Source organism: Schistocerca americana, chromosome 2, assembly GCF_021461395.2.
Source record: "Schistocerca americana isolate TAMUIC-IGC-003095 chromosome 2, iqSchAmer2.1, whole genome shotgun sequence".
In the NCBI taxonomy this organism is placed as follows: domain Eukaryota; kingdom Metazoa; phylum Arthropoda; class Insecta; order Orthoptera; family Acrididae; genus Schistocerca; species Schistocerca americana.
Genome location: NC_060120.1, coordinates 263,052,217 through 263,075,209, shown reverse-complemented (window position 1 = coordinate 263,075,209; position 22,993 = coordinate 263,052,217). Strand labels below are relative to the sequence as shown.

The 22,993-nt window shown below is 44.7% G+C and overlaps 1 protein-coding gene across 2 annotated transcripts in view; it reads left to right on the top strand.

Annotated features, from left to right (window-relative positions):
- The window catches only part of LOC124593756 (NAD kinase-like), a 907,239-nt gene that overhangs the window by 183,499 nt on the left and 700,747 nt on the right, over positions 1-22,993 (top strand). For both annotated transcript variants that reach the window (XM_047132093.1, XM_047132092.1), the window contains exon 3: positions 19,350-19,391. In XM_047132093.1, coding sequence (XP_046988049.1) covers positions 19,350-19,391 — 42 coding nt within the window. The remainder of the gene's footprint in view (positions 1-19,349; positions 19,392-22,993) is intronic.

Below are 22,993 nucleotides of genomic sequence, written 5' to 3'. Positions count from 1 at the left end.
AGTATCTATCTTACCCCTAGTGAGATAAGCCTCTACATCCTTACATTTGTCCTCTAGCCATCCCTGCTTAGCCATTTTGCACTTCCTGTCGATCTCATTTTTGAGACGTTTGTATTCCTTTTTGCCTGCTTCATTTACTGCATTTTTATATTTTCTCCTTTCATCAACTAAATTCAATATTTCTTCTGTTACCCAAGGATTTCTACTAGCCCTCGTCTTTTTACCTACTTGATCCTCTGCTGCCTTCACTACTTCATCCCTCAAAGCTACCCATTCTTCTTCTACTGTATTTCTTTCCCCCATTCCTGTCAATTGTTCCCTTATGCTCTCCCTGAAACTCTGTACAACCTCTGGTTCTTTCAGTTTATCCAGGTCCCATCTCCTTAAATTCCCACCTTTTTGCAGTTTCTTCATTTTTAATCTACAAACGGAATGTTGTCTACTCCCGGGTAGAAACGTCGGTAGTTTTACAAATTGACAATACGGTCACAAACCCAGAAAAATTTTATTGACCAAAAACGTTACCAAATTCTAATCCTTCCAGGTACGGCACAGTAGTCGAAAAATGAGTTTAACGAAAGGAATAGTGTCTTGAAAAGAGACCATAAGATGAATATAAAAAAGAACAAGGGATTGTAGTTCAATAAAATCAGGGCTTGCGCAAGGGAAGTGAACGATTTTTGGAATTTCGCCACTAAAATAACTGACGATGGTCAAAGTAAAGAAGATTTAAAATGCAGACTGGCGATAAGAAGAAAAGCGTTTCTGAAACGCAGAAATTTGTTAACATGTAATGCAGATTTGAGCGTTAGGAAGTCTTTTTTCTCAAGGCATTAGTGTGGAGTGCAACTTTATACCAAAGTGAAACGCTGATGATGACAAACATTCCGAGGAAGGAGAGAATTGATAGAGGCTTTCGAAATGTGGTGCCGCAGAAGAACGCTGAGGATTACAAAGGTAACGAGGGGCTTTTCAATCGAATTGGGTTGAAAGTAAGTTATTTCAAATTTAGAGACAGCTGTTGATCTTCTCACTGGCTGCTAATAACCTGCAAGTCCTTCTGCGACTCGTAACAAGCTTGTCTCGGTATGCACAACTGCGTTCTGTGCCCATCGTTACCTGTCATGTCATTTGTGTAAAAATTGAACTCGACGTACTCCAAGACATAAAATTTAAAATTTCCGTTATTGTTTAGGAATAGTTTATGAGAATTTTTGTGTAAGGGACACATAGTATCGGTTACCTCGTTACACAGTAATAACTTCACTATGATTTACTGGTTTATTACCCCAATGCTAGAGATGACCGAAAAGTACTGAATGGCTCAAATGCCTCTAAGCACTATGGGACTTACCATCTGAGGTCATCAGTCCCCTAGAACTTAGAACTACTTAAACCTAGGTAACGTAAGGATATCACACACACCCATGCCCGAGGCAGGATTCGAACCTGCGACCGTAGCAGCAGCGCGGTTCTGGACGGAAGCGCCTAGAACCGCTCGGCCACAACGGCCGTCGAAAAGTACTGAAGGCAAGCACCATGAGTGAATGGAACACATTTATTTCTTATTTCCAAACAGAACACGCAGCGCATTCCATCGACATTTGCACTTTTGTGTACATAATTTTTTAAATCGTATGGTTAGAGTCCCCCGTCGGGCAGGCCGTTCGCCGGGTGCCGGTCTTCCAATTTGACGCCACGTCGGCGACCTGCAGTAGATGAGGATGACAGGATGATGATGAGGACAGCACAACACCCCGTCCCTGGGCGGAGAAAATTCCCCGACCCAGCCGGGAATCGAACCCGGGCCCAGAGGATTGACAATCCGTCACACTGACCATTCAGCTACCGGTGGCGGGCATAATTTCAGTGAAATACCGTTATAACGATAAACAGGGCTAAGAAATCTAAAGAGAAGCAATTACTTTCTAGCGAGTCATTAAAAGTACAGATTCCTTAAATCACAGGACTTCGAAAATAACCCTGAATAACTCTAGGAATTGTGTCGGCGAAGTTTGGATTCAACGTGTATATTCGGTTAAGGCCCGAACTTCTCCACTGTATGTCACGAAGTGGGAGGATGTGACACTGTTGGTGGTGATCCATCCAACGGACACTGACGTTAAGCTTGGTGGTCCCTTTGGCGCTCTTCAAGAGCTGTGTGCTCGCACCGGCTTCATTCAATCTTCCTATCATTCCATAATCATCCATAAAAACGCAGATAAATCTTTACTTTGGAAAACCGTCTATCACAGACATCGATACGAAACGGCAATGGCAAACACTCAATGACCCAGAAAAGAACCAAACTCCGTCCGAACAGGCCTTGGAAGGCCCAACGGTACCGACGGCCGCCGTGTTATCCTCAGCCCACAGGCGTCACTGGATGACCCAGAAAAGAAGAAAGGAGCATTAGTGTAAGGTCCTGTGGACATCGAGACAGATCACAAGCTCGATTTCTCGAAGGAAATCGGCTCTGTTAGGAACCATTCCGGCATTTGTCTTAACCTACTTGAGGAAGCGACAGAAAACATATATCTAGAAGACCGACGGAGATGTGAACCGCTGACTCCCCGAATACAAGTCAGCCTACCTTGCTCACTCTTCCAGATAAAGCCTTGTGATCGTTCCCAATTGCCTCAAATTTGCCTGATGAATAAGAACTCGTAATGACTCCTTACCGGAATCCGTGCTTCCAGTGCAAACAAATAATCCTCCTCCGCTTCATAATCATATCTTCCACAAATTATTCTGTTGTAGTTCCTTTCGGCGAATCAAAAGCAATAAGAAAAAGTCCTGGACGTAAAATAGGTGTAAAAATTCTTGAATTCTACGTGTGAATTTTTTGAAAAACAATATTGGCGATCTTTTACAGAAGCTCGAAATTTAGCGCGGACTTCAGTGCGAGATGCTTATAATACTTTCCACAACGACACTTTGTCTCGAAATTGGCAGAATATCCAACGAGATTCTGGTCATATGTAAAGTATGTTAGCGGCAAGACACAATCAGTGCCTTCTCTGCGCATAACAATGGAAATACCATCGATGATAGCGCTGCCAAAGCAGAGTTACTTCCGAAATGCGTTCACCAAAGAAGACCAAGTAAATATTCCAGAATACGAATCAAGAACAGCTGCTAGCATGAGTAACTTAGAAGTAAATACTCTCGGAATAGTGAAGCAACTTAAATCACTTAAAAAAAGCGAGTCTTTCGGTCCAGACGATATACTAGTTAGGTTCCATCTAGAGCATGCTGATACAATAGCTCCGTACTTACAATCATATAGAACCGTTCGCTCGATGAAAGCTCCTTACCCAAAGACTGGAAAGTTGCACAGGTCACGCCAATATTCAAGAAATGTAGCAGGAGTAATCGATAAATTATATTCCCATATTATTAACGTCGATATGCGGCAAGATTTTGGAACATATATTGTGTTCGAACATTATGAATTACCTCGAAGGTTCAAATGGCTCAAATGGCTCTGAGCACTATGGGACTTAACATCTGAGGTCATCAGTCCCCTAGAACTTAGAACTACTTAAACCTAGGTAACCTAAGGACATCACACACATCCATGTCCGAGGCAGGATTCGAACCTGCGACGTAGCGGTCGCGCGGTTCCAGACTGAAGCGCCTAGAACCGATGGGCAACAACGGGCGGCCGAATTACCTCGAAGAAAAAGGTCTATGGACACACAGTCAACAAGGATTTAGAAAACATCATGCTTGTGAAACACAACTAGCTCTTTACGTATTCGAAATGTTGAGTGGTATTGAAGAGGGATTTCAAATTGATTTCGTATTTCTATATTTCCAGAAGCCTCTTGACACTGTACCACACAAGCGGCTTGTAGTGAAATTACATGCTTATGGAATATCGTCTCAGTTATGTGACTGGATTCGTGATTTCCTGTGACAGAGGTCACAGTTCGTAGTAATCGACAGAAAGTCATCGAGTAAAACAGAAGTGACTTCTGGCGTCCACCAAGGTAGTGTTATAGGCGCTTTGCTGTTTACCTACATAAACGATTTAGGAGACAATCTGAGCAGCCGTCTTAGGTTGCTTGAAGATGACGCTGTCGTTCATCGACTAGTAATGTTATCAGAAGATAAAAACAAATTGCAAATCGATTTAGAAAAGATATCTATATGGTGCGAAAACTGGCAATTGACCCTAAATAACGAAAGGTGTTAGGTCATCCATGTGAGTGCTCAAAGGAAACCGTTAAACTTCGGTTACACGATAAATCAGTTAAATATAAAGGCCGTAAATTCAACGAAATACCTAGGAATTGCAATTACGAACATGGTAAATTGGGAGTAATGCACAGAAAATGTTGTGGGGAAGGCAAACCAAAGACTGCGTTTTATTGGCAGGACACTTAGAAAATGTAACAGATCTACTAAGGAGACTGCCTATATTACGGCTGTCTGTCCTCTTTTAGATAACAGTTGCGCGGGGTGGGATCCTTACCAGATAGGATTGACAGAGTACATCGAGAAAGTTCAAAGGAGGGCAGCATGTTTTGTATTATCGAAAAATGGGGGAGAGAGTCTCACTAAAATGATTTGGGGTTGTAATTTGTTATTAATTGATTATAGTCTCTCTGTTGATATGTGTGGTTCCGTCAACACGTAAATTAACAATGATTCACGGACATGATGGCATTTCAATTATTAGTCACACACTAACGGTGCCTTTTAGACGTACAGTGAAGCATACGACTGCCTTACATTCCTTCACAATGTATTTGTATAACACAGGCAGCGAGCGATGATGATGTGAGTCACAAATACACGAACGCGTTTTTCGATAAATAACTATTAATAGTTTTCGAAGTTCCTGTGTAGTATTAGGCTGCAAATATTTAATAGGATTTTGGAAATTTGGAATCTCTTAGCAATATTTTTTACTGAAATCTTACGAAAGTATCAACAGTAAAACTCCGATCACCGATTTTGTAGCTATGTAGGTTACTGTTTGACGACGCACAAGAAATTCCCTCATAGAGTCACTTCATTTCATTATTTCTCTGACACGTCATGGAAATCTTTCGTGAGAAGACAGATGTCCAAAACCACATATGTTTCACGGTAGCAAAGTTCGGCCAAGTCGGAGATATTGTTGTGCATTCCACAATCGTAAGAACTCGGGCGTAACATTGTTCGTATTTCCTGTAAGATGTCAGTATGAGAATCTTTTCTTAAAACTACAAACAATCTATGCGCCGTGCGAAAATTAACTCTCGAAGTGTTTCGAAACTAAATGACTTTTTTTCATTATAACTGCTCAGTGCTTCGAATCTCCACAATACTTCCATTCAAGAAGCATCTTCAGTGATTACTAGTCATAGGAGGAAGATTTTTTTTACAGAGGACGACTTTTTAATGTATCAGTACAGATAAAACAGTATTTACAACATTTTTATTCTTCATTTTATTTCGATTTTAATCGAAGGAATAGTGGGACATTGTTTTCCAACACCGTAGGAGATTGCGGCCTCTGACGCAGCGACGCGCATAACCAACTGGAACACCTCGTCGTCCCTCGTGATGGATATGAAACAGATAAAGCACCTCCACAAAATCAATACAACAGCTGCAGTAAAATTAATCTCCCATTTCTCTCCACTTGTAAACATTACAAGTCTTACGACGCTCGATTAACATGCCGGAGGAATGTAGCTGGAAACAACTGCAACTATATTCTATGAGGTTTCGGGATTGCAGCCGGATAATGTTGACTTCTTGCCACAGCATTTCGGCTGGCAACCGTCCCGCGATCTTCAGGTGACTGCCCGCCACACTCCAGTGTCGGACAGTCACCAGAATATTGCGGGACGGTTGCCAGCCGAAATGCTGTGGCAAGAAGTCAACATTATCCGGCTGCAATCCTGAAACCTCATAAAATATTCAGTACGCCGGGAAAACTTCAAGAATCACAACTCCAACTATGCCCTGGTGCAAGAAGGGATTTGTGAATTTTCCGCGACTCACATTGACATGTGTCTCGCTGACATTGCCAGTAAAGAGTCCTTCATTACTCGGCATGATTGGTGCAGTCTGGCCACATGATGCTGCTGTGCCAGCAGATTCCGATCAGTCTGCCTGCCCCTGCGGCGTCCACCGCGAACCGGATGAAGCGATTGGGCGGCCACTTGAGAACCGCCGGCGGCGGGTAATTGGCGGCCTCTCGTCAGACTGGCCCAATCTGAATAACGTGCGGTCTTCGCGCTCCGCCAACTGTGCAGCGATTGAGTGATGGCCGCCGTAAAGCGCCGAGTGCGCCGGCCTGCAGTGCAGGCGCCCAGTAATTGAGTCCGCGTCGCAAACCGTAGCGGCTGGTGCGGCCCGCGGTCGTTCCAGCAGCGCCCCGCGAGGCTAACTGCTCACATAAAGAGGCGCAGGCGGCTACCGGCGGCTGTTTAGTCGGTCTTCTGGGTGGTCGCAGACCGCAGCCTGCCATCAGTGGCCGCCCACACCGCAGCGGGGCCAGCTGTACGATCCGCTTACGCTGGCCGAACATCCCCCTCTGTGGGCTGCTAGTATCGTCGTTTAACCGCGTAAAGCTTCGCTCCGGGAGGAAAAGGCAGGGACGCTGTTAAGGTTATATTTAACGACACGGCACTCATCGCAGTAAACTTGTCAGCCGAAACGAGGCACTTTTCATTCCGTGAAACCATCTTCGGTATGCTGTCGCAGAAACCTGCTGCCTTTACTGAGGGTACAGGTTGTCTGTCATACCTCCACGTAGGAAGAGTCTCTGTTCCACCGCAAACAGTGCTGGCGTGAAAAAAAATGGCGGGATTAGGCGTATTATATACTTCGCTAGCAGACAATCCGGCAAAGTATACGATGTTTAGACGATGTATAAAATATTAATCTTTCGTACTTTGACGTTCGATTTTAGGCATTCTGTGCATTACCTAGGCATTCTGTAGACTGCCGGATTTCACACAGGCACTATGTGAAACACCAAAACACCGGGCCGTTTCACTGACGATATGGTCGTGCGCACGGTATGGTTGTGGGCACATCGATAAACGATACTTCCTCTCTGCCATTCTCTGACATCTCTTGGCCAACCTATCTCATTGCACTGATTCCATACACCTGTATTGTATTGTATTGCATTGCATTGTATGGAACTGGGGACTTAGAAATCACGGAGAGGCTTCGTCCCCGCCGTAGCCCTCAGTGGTTCACAACTCCACAAAAGGCCACAGCCGTCCACCCACCCCACCGCCGCCCCACACCCGGCCCCCCCCCCCCCCCACCCGTCGGGAACGTCTCACACCAAACGAGCGTAACCCCAATGTTTGCGTGGTAGAGTAACTATGGTGCACCTGTATGCGGAGACAGTGTTTGCGCAGCACTGTATGGGCCGGCCGCTGTGGGCGAGCGGTTCTAGCCCCTTCAGTCCGGAACAGCGTTGCTGCTACGGTCGCAGGTTCGAATCCTGCCTCGGGTATGGATGTGTGTGATGTCCTTAGGTTAGTTAGGTTTAAGTAATTGTAAGTCTAGGGGACTGATGACCTCAGATGTTAAGTCCCATAGTGCTTGGAGCCATTTGAACCATCTTCCTGGAGTCTTCCTCAGACCGTTCTGACACAGTGAATGCTGTGAATGTCCACATCCTTTACTGAGTGTACAGGTGGTCTGACATTATCTGAACAACCAGGTAGGTAAACGAGCGACTGTATGGGGTCTGTGCAAAAAATTCCGGAACATTCGTAACTTCACACCAGTAGTGTGCTGGAGCGAAATGCTGTTGGGATTCCTGCACACGCCTGTATTTAATGTGTAACTGCTGTAAGTTTTATTGTTGTATGTCTGTTACTTATTGTTCAGTGCTGTATTGAGTAGAACGTTGTGTCGCACAGTTTGTGAATTTCGAAATCGTAGAGTTTAGAGGAGCACCGTGTTTGTATTAAATTTTGCGTGAAACTCCAGAAAGCCTTTACAGAGACACACCAAACGATGCAGGAAGCCTACGGTGACGAGTGTTTAAGCAGTACTCGGTGTTACGAATGGTTCACACCGTTTGAAAACGGCCGGACGGAAGTTAAAGATGACCCTCGTTCAGGACGCTCTTCGACGTCTACCGACGACGCTCATGCCCGGAAAGTCAACGAAATTGTGCATGCCATTAGAAGGCTGACAGTCCGAGAGATTGCAGAGGAATGTAAGTTCAGTCGGATCATGTCATGAAATCGTGACACAGCATCTTGGCATGTATCGTGTTGCTCTCAAGTTCGTCCCACGTCTCATGAGTCAAGACTAGAAAGACCTTCGCCTCGCAATCTGTGAACAGCTTCTGGATCGCGCAAACGAGAACGAGATGTTCTTTAAGAGAATCATAACTGGTGATGAGACGTGGGTCTACGCTCATGATGTTGAGACCAAGGTTCAGTCTTCACAAAGGTGGGGAAAGCTTCCCCAAGACCAAAAGAAAGCTAGTCAGGTCAGGTCAAATGTCAAAGCCAAAGTTTTCTTTGACTTTGAAGGATTAGTTCACCATGAATTCGTGCCGCAGGGACAACGAGACGTGTTGCAACGCCTGCGAGAAAATGTGAGAAGCAGAGGTTGAAAATACCGCTTCAGTTGTAAATTACTTTATTTTCACACGACCGGTTTCGGACTATTATAAGTCCATCCTCAGGTGTCGTAGCTGTGCTGTGGTCTCCGAGCTCCGCGTGTGGCAGGCGCGGTGTGCTGCCTATGAGCGCAGAACAGGGAGAAGGAATCGGCCGGAAATGTGGCGAGACGATGCATGGCTCTTGGATCACGATAACGCACGCGCATATACATCCCTGTTGGAGCGTGACAACTGCACAAAAAAAAGAATTCACTGTGCTGCCTCACCCTCCGTACTCCCCAAACCTGGCCTCTTCGGACTTTTTTTTATTTCGTAAGTTGAAAACCCCGCTGAAAGAACGAAGATTTGCAACGGTAGACGAGATAAACGAAAATTTGGAGACGGCGCTTCGCGCGAACCAGCAACAGGCGTACGAGCAACTGCTTCCGGAAGTGGAAACGGCGTTGGGAGCGGTGTATCAAATGTGGAGGAGAGTATTTCGAAGGAGACCATGCACAATGAGGAAAAGGAAAGCGTAAAAAAACTTTGTGAACAGAGTTCCGAAATTTTTTGAACAGACCTCGTACGTTATCGGATAGTAGGTCCTCTTGCGAGACTGTAGCAGGTGTATAGTGGAGCCATGTGAGCACCCTCCACAGGAGAATAGCTACATAACCTGCCTCAGATGTTTCCTATTGTTTTTCGATGTGTTGGTAATCAGCTGTAATAGAGCACTGCGACTCACCAATCGAGGCAACCTTTTTACATAACTTCCCGTATCCACTTCTCAGTGTTCCTATGTTAGTGCTAATCTCTAAGCACGGCGACGTGCACTTAGGAGACGTAAACGAGTGGGGCGGTAGATTCTGCACATCTTAGCGACGAGGTGGCGTTGTGACTGTGCATTGCTTGTGTTCAGCACCGAATTGGCGGGCGGCGTGCACACCTGTGACCCGCCTATCCACTGTTACAAACCGCGGTAGTCAACGCCGTCCCCCTTCTTCGACAAATCGAGCACTTACTATGTACCTACATGTTTAGTTTGGCGTTGACACTACATCAGAATATTTTGAGTTCTGAAGATGGCAATGGCCGTAACCGGTCATAGTGAAATGTAAAAAAATTTATGTGATTAAGACGGACCTGTAAAATAAAGTGTGAAAAATATGATCACGGACTCATTATCAGACTTTATGTCTTCAGTTGATAAACCGTTACAAACCTTTAATTAATTCTGGTGACGGCGGTATTCCCCAAATAGAGGTACGCTGAGCACTCCATGACACAGTCATACCATAGCTTCTTACAGCGTCAGAGCTGGAGTTTCCCACATGGCCGCGTTGGAAAGCGGTGATAGCCGCGCGTCTCGCCCACCTCGATATGGGATGTGATGCCGGCAGCCAGCGTGATTAAAGCTCTGTACAGGGAAAGCATGGCGGGTCCCTTCCGCGGCGCTTGTGCTCTCTGCAGTTCGTGATTCGCTGAACTCAAGTCAAGTGACATTTTGGTCCTATTGACCCTATACATTGCTTGTGAAAGGTAGGAAGATATGTGCAGTTTCAAGCCGAAAGGGAGGGACGTAGTGAGAATAAGAATCTGGCCAATCAAAAAGCATGATTATGATACACGTCATTAAGGCAAATCAGAAATGTCATGTTGTTTTAATATGTAACACGTACGCTCTCATATTTAATGTGTAGGTAGCATCATACACTCCTGGAAATGGAAAAAAGAACACATTGACACCGGTGTGTCAGACCTACCATACTTGCTCCGGACACTGCGAGAGGGCTGTACAAGCAATGATCACACGCACGGCACAGCGGACACACCAGGAACCGCGGTGTTGGCCGTCGAATGGCGCTAGCTGCGCAGCATTTGTGCACCGCCGTCGTCAGTGTCAGCCAGTTTGCCGTGGCATACGGAGCTCCATCGCAGTCTTTAACACTGGTAGCATGCCGCGACAGCGTGGACGTGAACCGTATGTGCAGTTGACGGACTTTGAGCGAGGGCGTATAGTGGGCATGCGGGAGGCCGGGTGGACGTACCGCCGAATTGCTCAACACGTGGGGCGTGAGGTCTCCACAGTACATCGATGTTGTCGCCAGTGGTCGGCGGAAGGTGCACGTGCCCGTCGACCTGGGACCGGACCGCAGCGACGCACGGATGCACGCCAAGACCGTAGGATCCTACGCAGTGCCGTAGGGGACCGCACCGCCACTTCCCAGCAAATTAGGGACACTGTTGCTCCTGGGGTACCGGCGAGGACCATTCGCAACCGTCTCCATGAAGCTGGGCTACGGTCTCGCACACCGTTAGGATGTCTTCCGCTCACGCCCCAAAATCGTGCAGCCCGCCTCCAGTGGTGTCACGACAGGCGTGAATGGAGGGACGAATGGAGACGTCGTCTTCAGCGATGAGAGTCGCTTCTGCCTTGGTGCCAATGATGGTCGTATGCGTGTTTGGCGCCGTGCAGGTGAGCGCCACAATCAGGACTGCATACGACCGAGGCACACAGGGCCAACACCCGGTATCATGGTGTGGGGAGCGATCTCCTACACTGGCCGTACACCACTGGTGATCGTCGAGGGGACACTGAATAGTGCACGGTACATCCAAACCGTCATCGAACCCATCGTTGTACCATTCCTAGACCGGCAAGGGAACTTGCTGTTCCAACAGGACAATGCACGTCCGCATGTATCCCGTGCCACCCAACGTGCTCTAGAGTGTGTAAGTCAACTACCCTGGCCAGCAAGATCTCCGGATCTGTCCCCCATTGAGCATGTTTGGGACTGGATGAAGCGTCGTCTCACGCGGTCTGCACGTCCAGCACGAACGCTGGTCCAACTGAGGCGCCAGGTGGAAATGGCATGGCAAGCCGTTCCACAGGACTACATCCAGCATCTCTACGATCGTCTCCATGGGAGAATAGCAGCCTGCATTGCTGCGAAAGGTGGATATACACTGTACTAGTGCCGACATTGTGCATGCTCTGTTGCCTGTGTCTATGTGCCTGTGGTTCTGTCAGTGTGATCATGTGATGTATCTGACCCCAGGAATGTGTCAATAAAGTTTCCCCTTCCTGGGACAATGAATTCACGGTGTTCTTATTTCAATTTCCAGGAGTGTATTTGCAGAAAGTTAACAACCCAAGTAGGTGATCTGCACATGACATACGTATTGTAGTCAAGATATTCGTGTACGATTTGTTAGCTGTCAAGCAATGATACTGTGAGTTCTTCGTGCTTTCGTGATACATCGGTAAGGTGAATACTGCTGGAGAATACTGCTCATTTTTTTCCATTTTCCATGATGCATTTGTTGTGCATAATACTTTGCTTCAGAAAAAAAATATTTTTCTAAAATACAACACTGTTAGTTTCATGCAGCAGTGTGTAACATACTGCGATTCTGTCATGATAATAAATGACCGATTATAAAATTTGTATAATAAAAATCCTTGCAGGAGAAAGTATACAATCTCGTGTCTTATTTAAACCTTACTGCTCGAGAAGCGTGGCTGCTGCGCCAACAGATGTTTAGTCTTGGATATTTTCTTTTAAACTGCAATGGATTTCGGTGTTTGTCCCACAGCTTTGAATGTTCATTGTAAAAAAGATGTTTTGAGTCATAATACTGGTTATCTTTTTCTACTTGTGAGGATTCGAGATGCTCCGTTGAAAGCTAACACATATTTCGCAAACACTAAGTACTTGTGCGAATGCGTGGTGTCTGTTCTTTCGGACATGTCTGCAAGAATCGACACCACGCGGAATCCGCAGCTGTGATACATGGAAATTGAAGGTGGAGGGGGAGAAAGGAAAGGAAAGGAAAGGAAAGAAAAGAAAAGGAAAGCAAAGCTATTACTGATGCCACTCGTCGCCTCTGATTCCGCACTATGTCCCGATGCAGCTGACATCTCCTTCAATTCTCCCTCTCAGCCCCCCGTCCCCTCCACCCACAGAGTATTAGAGAAAGCTTTTGACAATGTTGACTCGAATACTCTCTTTCAAATTCTAAAGGTGGCATGGGTAAAATACAGGGAGCGAAACGCTATTTACAATTTGTACAGAAACCAGATGGCAGTTATAAGAGTCGAGGGACAAGAAAGGGAAGCAGCGGTTGGGAAGGGAGTGAGACAGGGCTGTAGTCTTTCCACGATGTTGTTCAATCTGTATATTGAGCAAGCAGTAAAGGAAACAAAAGAAAAAGTCGGAGTAGGAATTAAAATCCATGGAGAAGAAATAAAAACTTTCAGGTTCGCCGATGACATTGTAATTCTGTCAGACAGCAAAGGACTTGGAAGAGCAGTTGAACGGAATGGACAGTGTCTTGAAAGGAGGATATAAGATGAACATCAACAAAAGCAAAACGAGGATAATGGAATGTAGTCGAATTAAGTCGGGTGATGCTGAGGGAATTAGATTAGGAAATGAGACACTTAAAGTAGTAAAGGAGTTTTGCTATTTGGGGAGCAAAATAACTGGTGATGGTCGAAGTACAGAAGATATAAAATGTAGACTGGCAATGGCAAGGAAAGCGTTTCTGAAGAAGAGAAATTTGTTAACATCGAGTATAGATTTAAATGTCAGGAAGCCGTTTCTGAAAGTATTTGTATGGAGTGTAGCCATGTATGGAAATGAAACATGGACGATAAATAGTTCGGACAAGAAGAGAATAGAAGCTTTCGAAATGTGTTGCTACAGAAGAATCCTGAAGATTAGATGGGTAGATCACATAACTAATGAGCAGGTATTGAACAGAATTGGGGAGAAGAGGAGTTTGTGGCACAACTTGACAAGAAGAAGGGACCGGTTGGTAGGACATGTGCTGAGGCATCAGAGCATCACAAATTTAGCATTGGAGGGCAGTGTGGAGAGTAAAAATTGTAGAGGGAGACCAAGAGATGAATACACTAAGCAGATTCAGAAGGATGTAGGTTGCAGTAAGTACTGTGAGATGAAGAAGCTTGCACAGGATAGGGTAGCATGGAGAGCTGCATCAAACCAGTCTCAGGACTGAAGACCACAACAACAACAACATTTGAGTTTGCTAGCGTAGTAGGAACTACACAATCTATCGCTGTCTCTGTCCGTAAATGTTGGCATGAAGGAAACTGAAGTTTTTCTTAGTCATAAACGATATTTTTTCGACACATCATGCTTCCGTTTTTCGTTGCTGAAAATTCGAGACGTTCATTTCAGACGTGTGCCCCACCTTTGCAAGCAATACATGAGATACCTGAGCTCGCTACTTTAATAGAAAAGGCTAAATACATTGTAGCGATCTATGTCTAACAAATATCACGATAAGTGGAATAGGGCTGCTAACGGCAAGTTGGAAATATTTTTCCCCGGAATGAGATTTTCATTCTGCAGCGGAGTGTGTGCTGATATGAAACTTCCTGGCAGATTAAAACTGTGTGCCGGACCGAGACTCGAACTCGGGACCTTTGCCTTTCGCGGGCAAGTGCTCTACCAACTGAGCTACCCAAGCACGACCCACGCCCCGTCCTCACAGCTTTACTTCCGCCAGTACCTCATCTCCCAAACTTTACAGAAGCTCTCCTGCGAATATTTTTCCCCTCTGCCGGGCTATAAGCACGAGCTCTGACGACATCCCGCAACGGACGGTTTACGTATTTTTATGGGCGTTGAATGTTTCAAGACTGTTTTCAAACAATTTATTAAAACTAAAGCAAAACTGTCGGATTCAAAGTTACAGACTTTTTGAGACATCGGTGTTCTAACTGGTTTGATGTGCGGCCCGTCTTGTGCCAACCTCTTCATCTCAGAGCAGCACTTGCGACCTACGTCCACAATTATTTGCTGGATATATTTGAATTCCTTTCTTCCTCTACAGTTTTTGCCGTCTACAGCTCCCTCTAGTACCCAGGAAATCATTTCTTGACGTTTTGACAGAGGTCCCAACAACCTGTCCCTTCTCCTTGTCAGTGTTTTCCACATATTCCTTTCCTCTCCTCATTCCTTCTTACCTTATCAGTTCAACTAATTTTCAACATTTGACTGTAGCACCACATTTCAAATCTTCGATTCTCTTCTGTTCCGGTTTTCCCACAGTCCATGTTTCACTACCATACGATGCTGTGCTCAAAACGTTTTTTCTTGCTCACATTAAGGCCTATGTTTGATAATAGTAAACTTCTCTTGGCCAGGAATGCCCTTTTTGCCTGAGCTAGTTTTCTTTCGATGTCCTCCTTGCTTCGTCCATCAATGGTTATATTGCTGCCTAGCTAGCAGAATTCCTTAACTTCATCTACTTCGTAACCATCGATCCTGATCTTAAGTTTCTCGCTGTTCTCATGTCTGCTACAGCTGATTACTTTCTTCTTTGTTCGATTTACTCTCAGTCCGTATTCTGTAGTTATTAGACTGTTCATTCCATTCGGCAGATAATGTAATTCTTCTTCACTTTTAATCAGGACAGCAATGTCATCAGCGAATCGTATCATTGATATCATTTCACCTTGAATTTTAATTCCACTTCTGAACCTTGCCTTTATTTCCATCATTGTGTCGTCGATGTACAAATTGAACAGTAGGGGCGAAAGACTACATCTGTGTCTTACGCCATTTTTAATCCGAGCACTTTTCTTGGTCGTCTGCTCTTATTATTCCCTCTTGGCCTTTGTACATATTGTCTACTACCCGCCTTTTGCCATAGCTTACCCCTATTTTTATCACAATTTAGAAAATCTTACAGCATTTTGGATTGTCGAACTCTTTTTCCAGGTCGACAAATCCTAAGAACGTGTCTCGATTTTTCTTTGGTGTTGCTTCCATTATAAACCGCATCGTCAGAATTGCCTCTTATGTGCCTTTACCTTTCCTAAAGCCAAACTGATCGTCATCTAGCACCTTTTGAATTTTCTTTTCCATTCTTCTGTATGTTATTCTTGTCATGAATTTGGATGCATGAGCTTTTAAGCTGATTGTGCAATAATTCTCGCACTTGTCAGCTTAAAACACACGAAACTCCCAACAGAAGCTGTATACGAGCAATTTTCTATAACCACAGTTACCTGAATCTTTCCCATAACGCTCCTAATGTTTATGTTCTGGTACCTGAACCGTATTCTTTTGTACATTGAACAGTATGAACCACAGCACTGTATTAAATGCGACAACTTGAAATAAGTCAGCCTTTTTCATGTTAGCAATTTTATCTGTCATACACACTCAAGAGCAGACTATAAACAAAAATCTTCTATTAATTACTACTCAGCATTACAAAGAGTCAGTAATATTGAATTTTAATTAAACTAGCCAGTCTGATATACTCACTCTGCTGTCGTGCGATGAAGCGAATGAGTTAATTAAAACCACAAATTAATCTACTTCTGGCAACAGCAATTACTGACATTTACTATATCCATCTTTAAAAATGTAGCATATTGCAACTTCGTGCGGCAGTGGATTACGGGATCGACTTTCAGAGTCGTAAAAATACTGACGCAACTTCAGAAATTGCGTTGAATAAAGTATGCAACCTTATGTAAACGAAGACATTACAGAAAACCATAGTTCAGTAGTACGTACAGTCCTTAATCATACTTTAATGATATTCACAGATTAAGTACACAATAATACATCATTACATCCTCGTTCATTTACATAAAAGAAACTGAACTGTCCGAGAGGCACCGAAAACAAAGTGGAAACAATCATTCATTAAAAAAAATGGTTCAAATGGCTCTAAGCACTATGGGACTTAACATCTGAGGTCATCAGTCCCCTAGAACTTAGAACTACTTAAACCTAACTAACCGAAGGACATCACACACATGCCCGAGGTAGCATTCGAACCAGTGACCGTAGCAGCCGCGTGGTTCCGGACGGAAGCACCTAGAACCGCTCAACCACAGTGGCCGGCAATCATTCATCCCATCATCCGGGGTGCTTTTCATTGGCCTCTGAAAGCTTGAATAACTCGTATGCCCTCCGTGAGCTGCTATCTCCAAACGAAAGCCCTTGAGAGTTCTTGGAGAGTCTATAGTGGAACGGGATGACCACGAAAATGTCTGTCAAGCATTTGCCACACATGTTCGATAGACTTTGGGTCGGGGCTCACTGTTAGCCATTCCATTGTTTCAATGTCCAGGCTTCGAAAGACGTCCCTGCCGCCTCCCGCCATGTAGGCCCTGGCATTAGAAGTAATTCAGGGCCACGCACCACCGTATGCAGCGTCCACAACATCGTCCACCAGGATCTGCTCAGGATGTACTGCCTGGCGTTAAGGCGACCATGGACGACAAAATCTGTACTAGTGTCAACACTGATGCCTCCCCATGCCGTCGTAGAACCGTGGCCGAATCTGTCGATTTCTTGGACAACATTTGGCGGAGTCCGCTCATCACGGCGTTTCCATACACGAACATGGCCGTCACCTTGCATCAGTGGACATCTGGACTCGTCTGTGAAGAATACATTTCGCGAGCGACGAAGCTGCCAGTTGATACGGGAAGGGCAGAACTGAAGGCGAGCTGCAAGACGTTGTCGTGTCGGGTACTCGACAGGACATCTGATCGTAAAGTCCTTTCTCGTAACCTATTCATTACAGTCTGATTGGACACAGAGGCTCTGGTGGCCCTTCTGAGATCGCCTGGCAGCGCTCTGGCGGTATCCGTACGACGCCGCAAGGCAGAGATGGCCAGACATCGGTCTTCAAGTGGGATTGTAATGCGTCGATGACCGTGTCCAACTCGCCTTGTATACTGGCCTGCCGCCCTGTAGTGTATCCGCAATCTGTGGATGAACCATGGAGAGGCATTAACAACTGCAGAACACTACCGGAAGTCCATCCTTCTTCGATGAGACTGCCCTTGCAACTTGCACTTCATTAAGATGTCAGACTGCATGTGCTTGGTTGAATACAACGTCCACAAATGAGAATTGCCGTCTGCGAACCTCCCTAGAGAACACTGGGACACTTGTACTCTTTTGAGGGGTCACCTGATACAAACTTTAGACATGGAATGGCTGGTTTGATGGCCCTTAATAAGTGTGTGAAGAGGCAAGAGGGGTTGCTGTCCTGTACCCTAATGGTTTCCGAAATGTAATGTCCCATGTGTCTAGCTCCAACTACCATTCTGCGTTCAACGTCTGCTAATTCCCGTTGTGAGGCCATAATCAGTTCGGAAACCTTTTCAAATGAATCACATGAGTACACGCACTGCCCTTTTGTGCCTTGTGTTCTCGATACTACTGCAATCTGCGTACCACTATCCGATGTCCGCCTGATAAGCTGAATGGTAAGGTGTTTGCCTACCATGCAGCGGGCCCGGCTTCGAATCCCGGCCGGGTTGGAGACTGAGTGTTGTGTTCGCCTCATCATCATTTCATTATCACCGAAGCGCAAGTCGCCCAATGTGGCGTCACCTGAAATAAGAATTGCAACACGGCGGCCAAACTTCCGCGGATGGAGCCTCTCGGCCAACAATGCCACACGATCATTTCTTTTTTTTTTTTTTCGCTACCGTATGACTTTAATGACCTCAGTGTATTATAGTAATAATGCGAATTTATATTTCTTAGCACCACTAGTAGTAGTTAAAAGTAGTAATATTAACATAAATAATTTCACTAATGAAAAAACCCTTACCAGTAAGTCATCCTTTATTTAAAATTGCTAATTCTGTAACTGACTCGTAAGAAGAAGTGTAAATGACAGACGTAAACGTCAAAAACTATATTTGGTGCTCCAGTTATTAATGGTATAAAGAATATAATCATAGACTAGCACTATTTTCCACTGTACTATTAGAGCTACTTTATAAGCATTTGAATATTTCAGCATTGCTGTTAATACTGAGTACGGTATACTCCATTTTTTTTTCTCGGGATACTAGAACTGTTATGTAACTATATCTGTAGCTTTAATTTCTTTAAGAGAGAATTTGTTCTTCTATATTTTTATTTAGCTTTGTATTATATGTTTTCTTTTTATTAGGTGAAGGTTGATTGAGTGAATAGGCCACACTGTCTGGGACGGAAGGCGACCGACATATTACCCGCGAAAAGATGAGGATTTGGTAGCGGAGTACTACTTTTTGCGACTTGTAACAATCCTGTGGTTAACATCTGATGAGAGAGTTTCTTTCATTAAATGTAACCTGTATATTATTTGTTTATAGAAGAAAAATAGCTTTATAATGCCAGTGATACAATTAAATGAGTGCATGCTTTTATAAGACATACAAAAGAAAGTTTGAAGGTTTAATTACATTCGTCTTTAGAAAGCTGTTTCGACACTAGGTGGGAGGTTACATGTGCAACAAATCGTCAGCGCACGTAACTAATTTGTTTCTTTTCCAAGAACGGAGTGCAGGTCGTAATACATTAAACACGGCTTACATCGTATTGTCATTTATAAAATAACTGACGCATTCCCTGAAAATCATGCAGTGGGGAGACGTAGAAGCTTTCCACAGCAGATGTCTCAATAGTAAGTAACACAGATAAAAATGGGCCGGGTGCTGCAGTTAAGTTGAACTATTTTGAAAGTTAGGGAATATCTGAAGGTAGCGTCTGGAATTTCTCGACACGACGGACAAGTGATTTGACACTTGACACTTATACGCGTGACATGTTTGTGTGTGCTAGTGTTGCATGTTGTTCTCTCTTTGTAGTGTACAGGCATAGAGTGTACAGTGTATAGAGGAGTTTACTGTTTTGGCTGTATGTTGTTGTTGGATTGTTTTGACATTTTGTGGTATTAATGCTTTGTTTTCTTTATTCCAAAGCCTCAAGGTGGAGCAGTGTGTGAAGACAAGCGTCGACAGAAGGTAGGGCCGCATCGGCTCTGTGTGGCTTCGGTAGCTTCTGTGTTTGTCTGTAGCTCCACGTACTCCCCATAGACTAGGGGGAGACGTCACGTTCTAGCAGTAGGCATGGACGCCCCAGTAACAGCATATTTCGCCCTTCCCAGTACTGCTGCCGCATCGTTAGTGGTAGTCCTGTTTGTCCGTTGCGGCTGAATGCACGAGTACAACGCTCGTAGATTTGCACTGAATGTATATACACCTGTAAATGTAATGTATAGTATCCCAAATACACGCGTATGACCGTGGATCAGTTTCAAGGCTCATACACTTTGTTTCAGGACGAGTAAGAGAATGCATCATAAAATCATCAACGATGTCCGAAAGAACAGGCGGAAATTACGTTGATTTCTATTGTGTTAGTAAAATATATCTATAAAGCTTGACATGGTATCAGATGAGAGATATATCGACAACAACAACTGGTAATTATTCTAAAGTTTTTATTGCAGTGTGCTGTCACATTTGTCTTTATAATGATTACCAGTTACGTTCCAATTTACAACATCTTTAGATCGATTGTAGCTGCAGAGCAAACTTTCAGTTTAATATTCTGTGTGCAGCATCCATATCTCTCCAACAGTGACTTACGCAGACTATGCACAACACACAAAACTGAGGGCTTGCGCTGCAGCTATAATCGATCTCAAGATGTTCGAAATTTGAACCCATCTGGTAGTCATTAAAAAGACATGTGCTACAGTAGACTCCAATAAAACGGCGGTACATTTTCGTCACCGTAACAAAGTCGGCGGTCCGGATACGTCGCTAAAACCACCAGTAGGCTTCGCCCCTTGTCAACAGCGCTGTGTGGCATAAGCACACCCGCCGCAGTGGTATCGATATTATTCGAGTTTTTTGTAAAGTTTTTTGAATCGAGAAATACGTAAAAGCCGATGTCACCTGACCATAATGGACCGACAGAGATTGACCGAGAAATTACTCGAGAGAAGTCGACCGATTTACGATGGACCAGCAGCGTGGTCGCAGTGCGTTCCTACTTGCCTTGGTCACTCGTCGGCACAATTAATAACTCAGCATTTCTCTAGTCAGTAACTTGTCAGAAAGTCTAGTCTTTTTTTTACACTCATCAAAAAAAGTTTTGCATTACCTCGGTTCCGAGAGTTCCGGAACCTGTACAGAAAATTGGAATAAAGATCAACATAAACATCATTTCCGCTCTTTTTGTTGTTCCTGAAAACCACACATTGCATGTTGTACCACCATACAGCGAGACCTTCAGAGATGGTGGTCCAGATTGCTGTACACACCGGTATTTCTAATACCCATTAGCATGTGCTCTTGTATTGATGCACGCATGTATTCGTCGTGGCATACTATCCACAAGTTCATCAAGGCACTGTTGGTTCAGATTGTCCCACTGCTCAACAGCGATTCGGCGTAGATCCCTCAGAGTAGTTGGTGGGTCACGTCGTCCATAAACAGCCCTTTTCCATCCATCCCAGGCACGTTCGATAGGTTTTATGTCTGGAGAACATGCTGGCCACCCTAGACGAGCGATGTCCTTATCCTGAAGGAAGATGTGCACGACGAGGGCGTGAATTGTCATCGATGATGACGAATGCCTCACCAATATGCTGCCGATATGCTTGCACTATCGGTCGGAGGATGACATTGACGTATCGTTACGGCGCCTTCCATGACCATCAGCGGCGTACGTCGGCCCCACATAATGCCACCCCAAAACAGCAGCTAACTCCCACCTTGCTGCACTCGCTGGACAATGTGTCTAAGGCGTTCAGTCTGACCAGGTTGACTCCAAACACGTCTCCAACGATTGTCTGGTTGAAGGCATATGCGACTCTCATCGGTGAAGAGAACGTAATGCGAATCCTGAGCGGTCCATTCGGCATGTTGTTGGGCCCATCTGTACCGCGGTGCATAGTGTCATGGTTGCAAAATTGGACCTCGCCATGGGCGTCAGGAGTGAAGTTGCACATCATGTAGCCTATTGCGTACAGTTAGAGTTGTAACACGACGTCCTCTGGCTGCACGAAAAGCATTGTTCAACATGGTGGCATTGCTGTCGGGTTTCCTCCGAGCCATAATTCGTAGGTAGCGGTCATCCACTGCAGTAGTAGCCCTTGGGCGGCCAAAGCGAGGCATGTCATCGACAGTTCCTGTCTCTCTCCGTCTCCTCCATACCCGAACAACATCGCTTTGGTTCACTCCGAGACGCCTGGACATCTCCCTTGTTGAGTGCCCTTCCTGGCACAAAGTAACAGTGCGGACGCGATCGAACCGCTGTATTGAACGTCTAGGCAGGGTTGAACTACAGACAACACGAGCCGTGTACCTCCTTCCTGGTCGAATGATTGGAACTGATCGGCTGTCGGCCCACCTCCGTCTAATAGGCGCTCATCATGCATGGTTGTTTGCATCTTTGGGCGGGTTTAGTGATCTCTGAACAGTCAAAGGGACTGTGCCTGTGATACAATGTCCACAGTCAACGTCAATCTTCAGGAATTCTGGGAACCGGGGTGATGCAAAACTTTTTTTCATGTGTGTATTATAAAGACAAGGAATACGTGTAAATGAAGTTTTTATGTTACTCGAGAAATACACGCTCTTTCCAGAATTATTGTAATGACCGCGCTAATTATATGAACAATGTAAACACATGGTAGTGAAGAAGTAAACGTTGTAAAACATAGCTGAGATTTACCGTTGTTAAGATTTTCACGTCACTTGCGGGTACTCGTGAATTCGGACAATATCATTGTGATTTCAGATTCAAAAGCTTTTTCGCACTTCAGCTAAATTTTATATGATACAATGTGTGGTCTAAAGCTTACCGAACGTAAATTAGCAGACGATGATGTTTTTCAGTACAACATCCATGAATTAAGTGGGCGAGATTATAATAGCCTAATGGCGAGATTTCTCATTGACAATGATAAACCGTTATTTACGAAGGTAAAGTGTGGCCCTACCAGATGTGAAATAATTAGATTTTCCTTGCGAATACTTTATTTTCAGATTCGAGTAAGCATCTTTGCGGTCAGAAAATAAAAAGTGAAACTTTCTTTTTTGCGTGTAGACTGACGTATTTATTGAAGAAACAAACTCCAGAAATACGTGTAGCGCCTTCTTCATCCCAAAAACTTGTCTTAATAGCAACAAATTTTTGACATTCCATGTGTTGCCGTAAGTGAATGTCGCCTTATTTCGCTGAAGAAGACACATCTCAATTCCGCTGATCACAGTGCGATGTCGGAAATGTCGTCCGAAACTAGGAACGCCGCAAACATGCTGCATTACAGATCTGGAAATATACGACTCCCTTTGACCCATCTCAATCGTCGGCCAAATCGTCCGATGTCGGCACCACTGTGACTGCAGTTTAATTGAGTGAAATATTAATCGAGGAACTTGCATCACTTTCCTGGACTGTTAGATTCATGAATTATTTTATTAAGGTCATCAGCCTCAATTTATCAGATTGAAAAATAGCAAATTTGACACATTTGATGGGGGCCCTGTATCAATCAGTACTCAGATAAATTACAAGATCTGATCCCTCGACTACAGACATATAGCGCTGA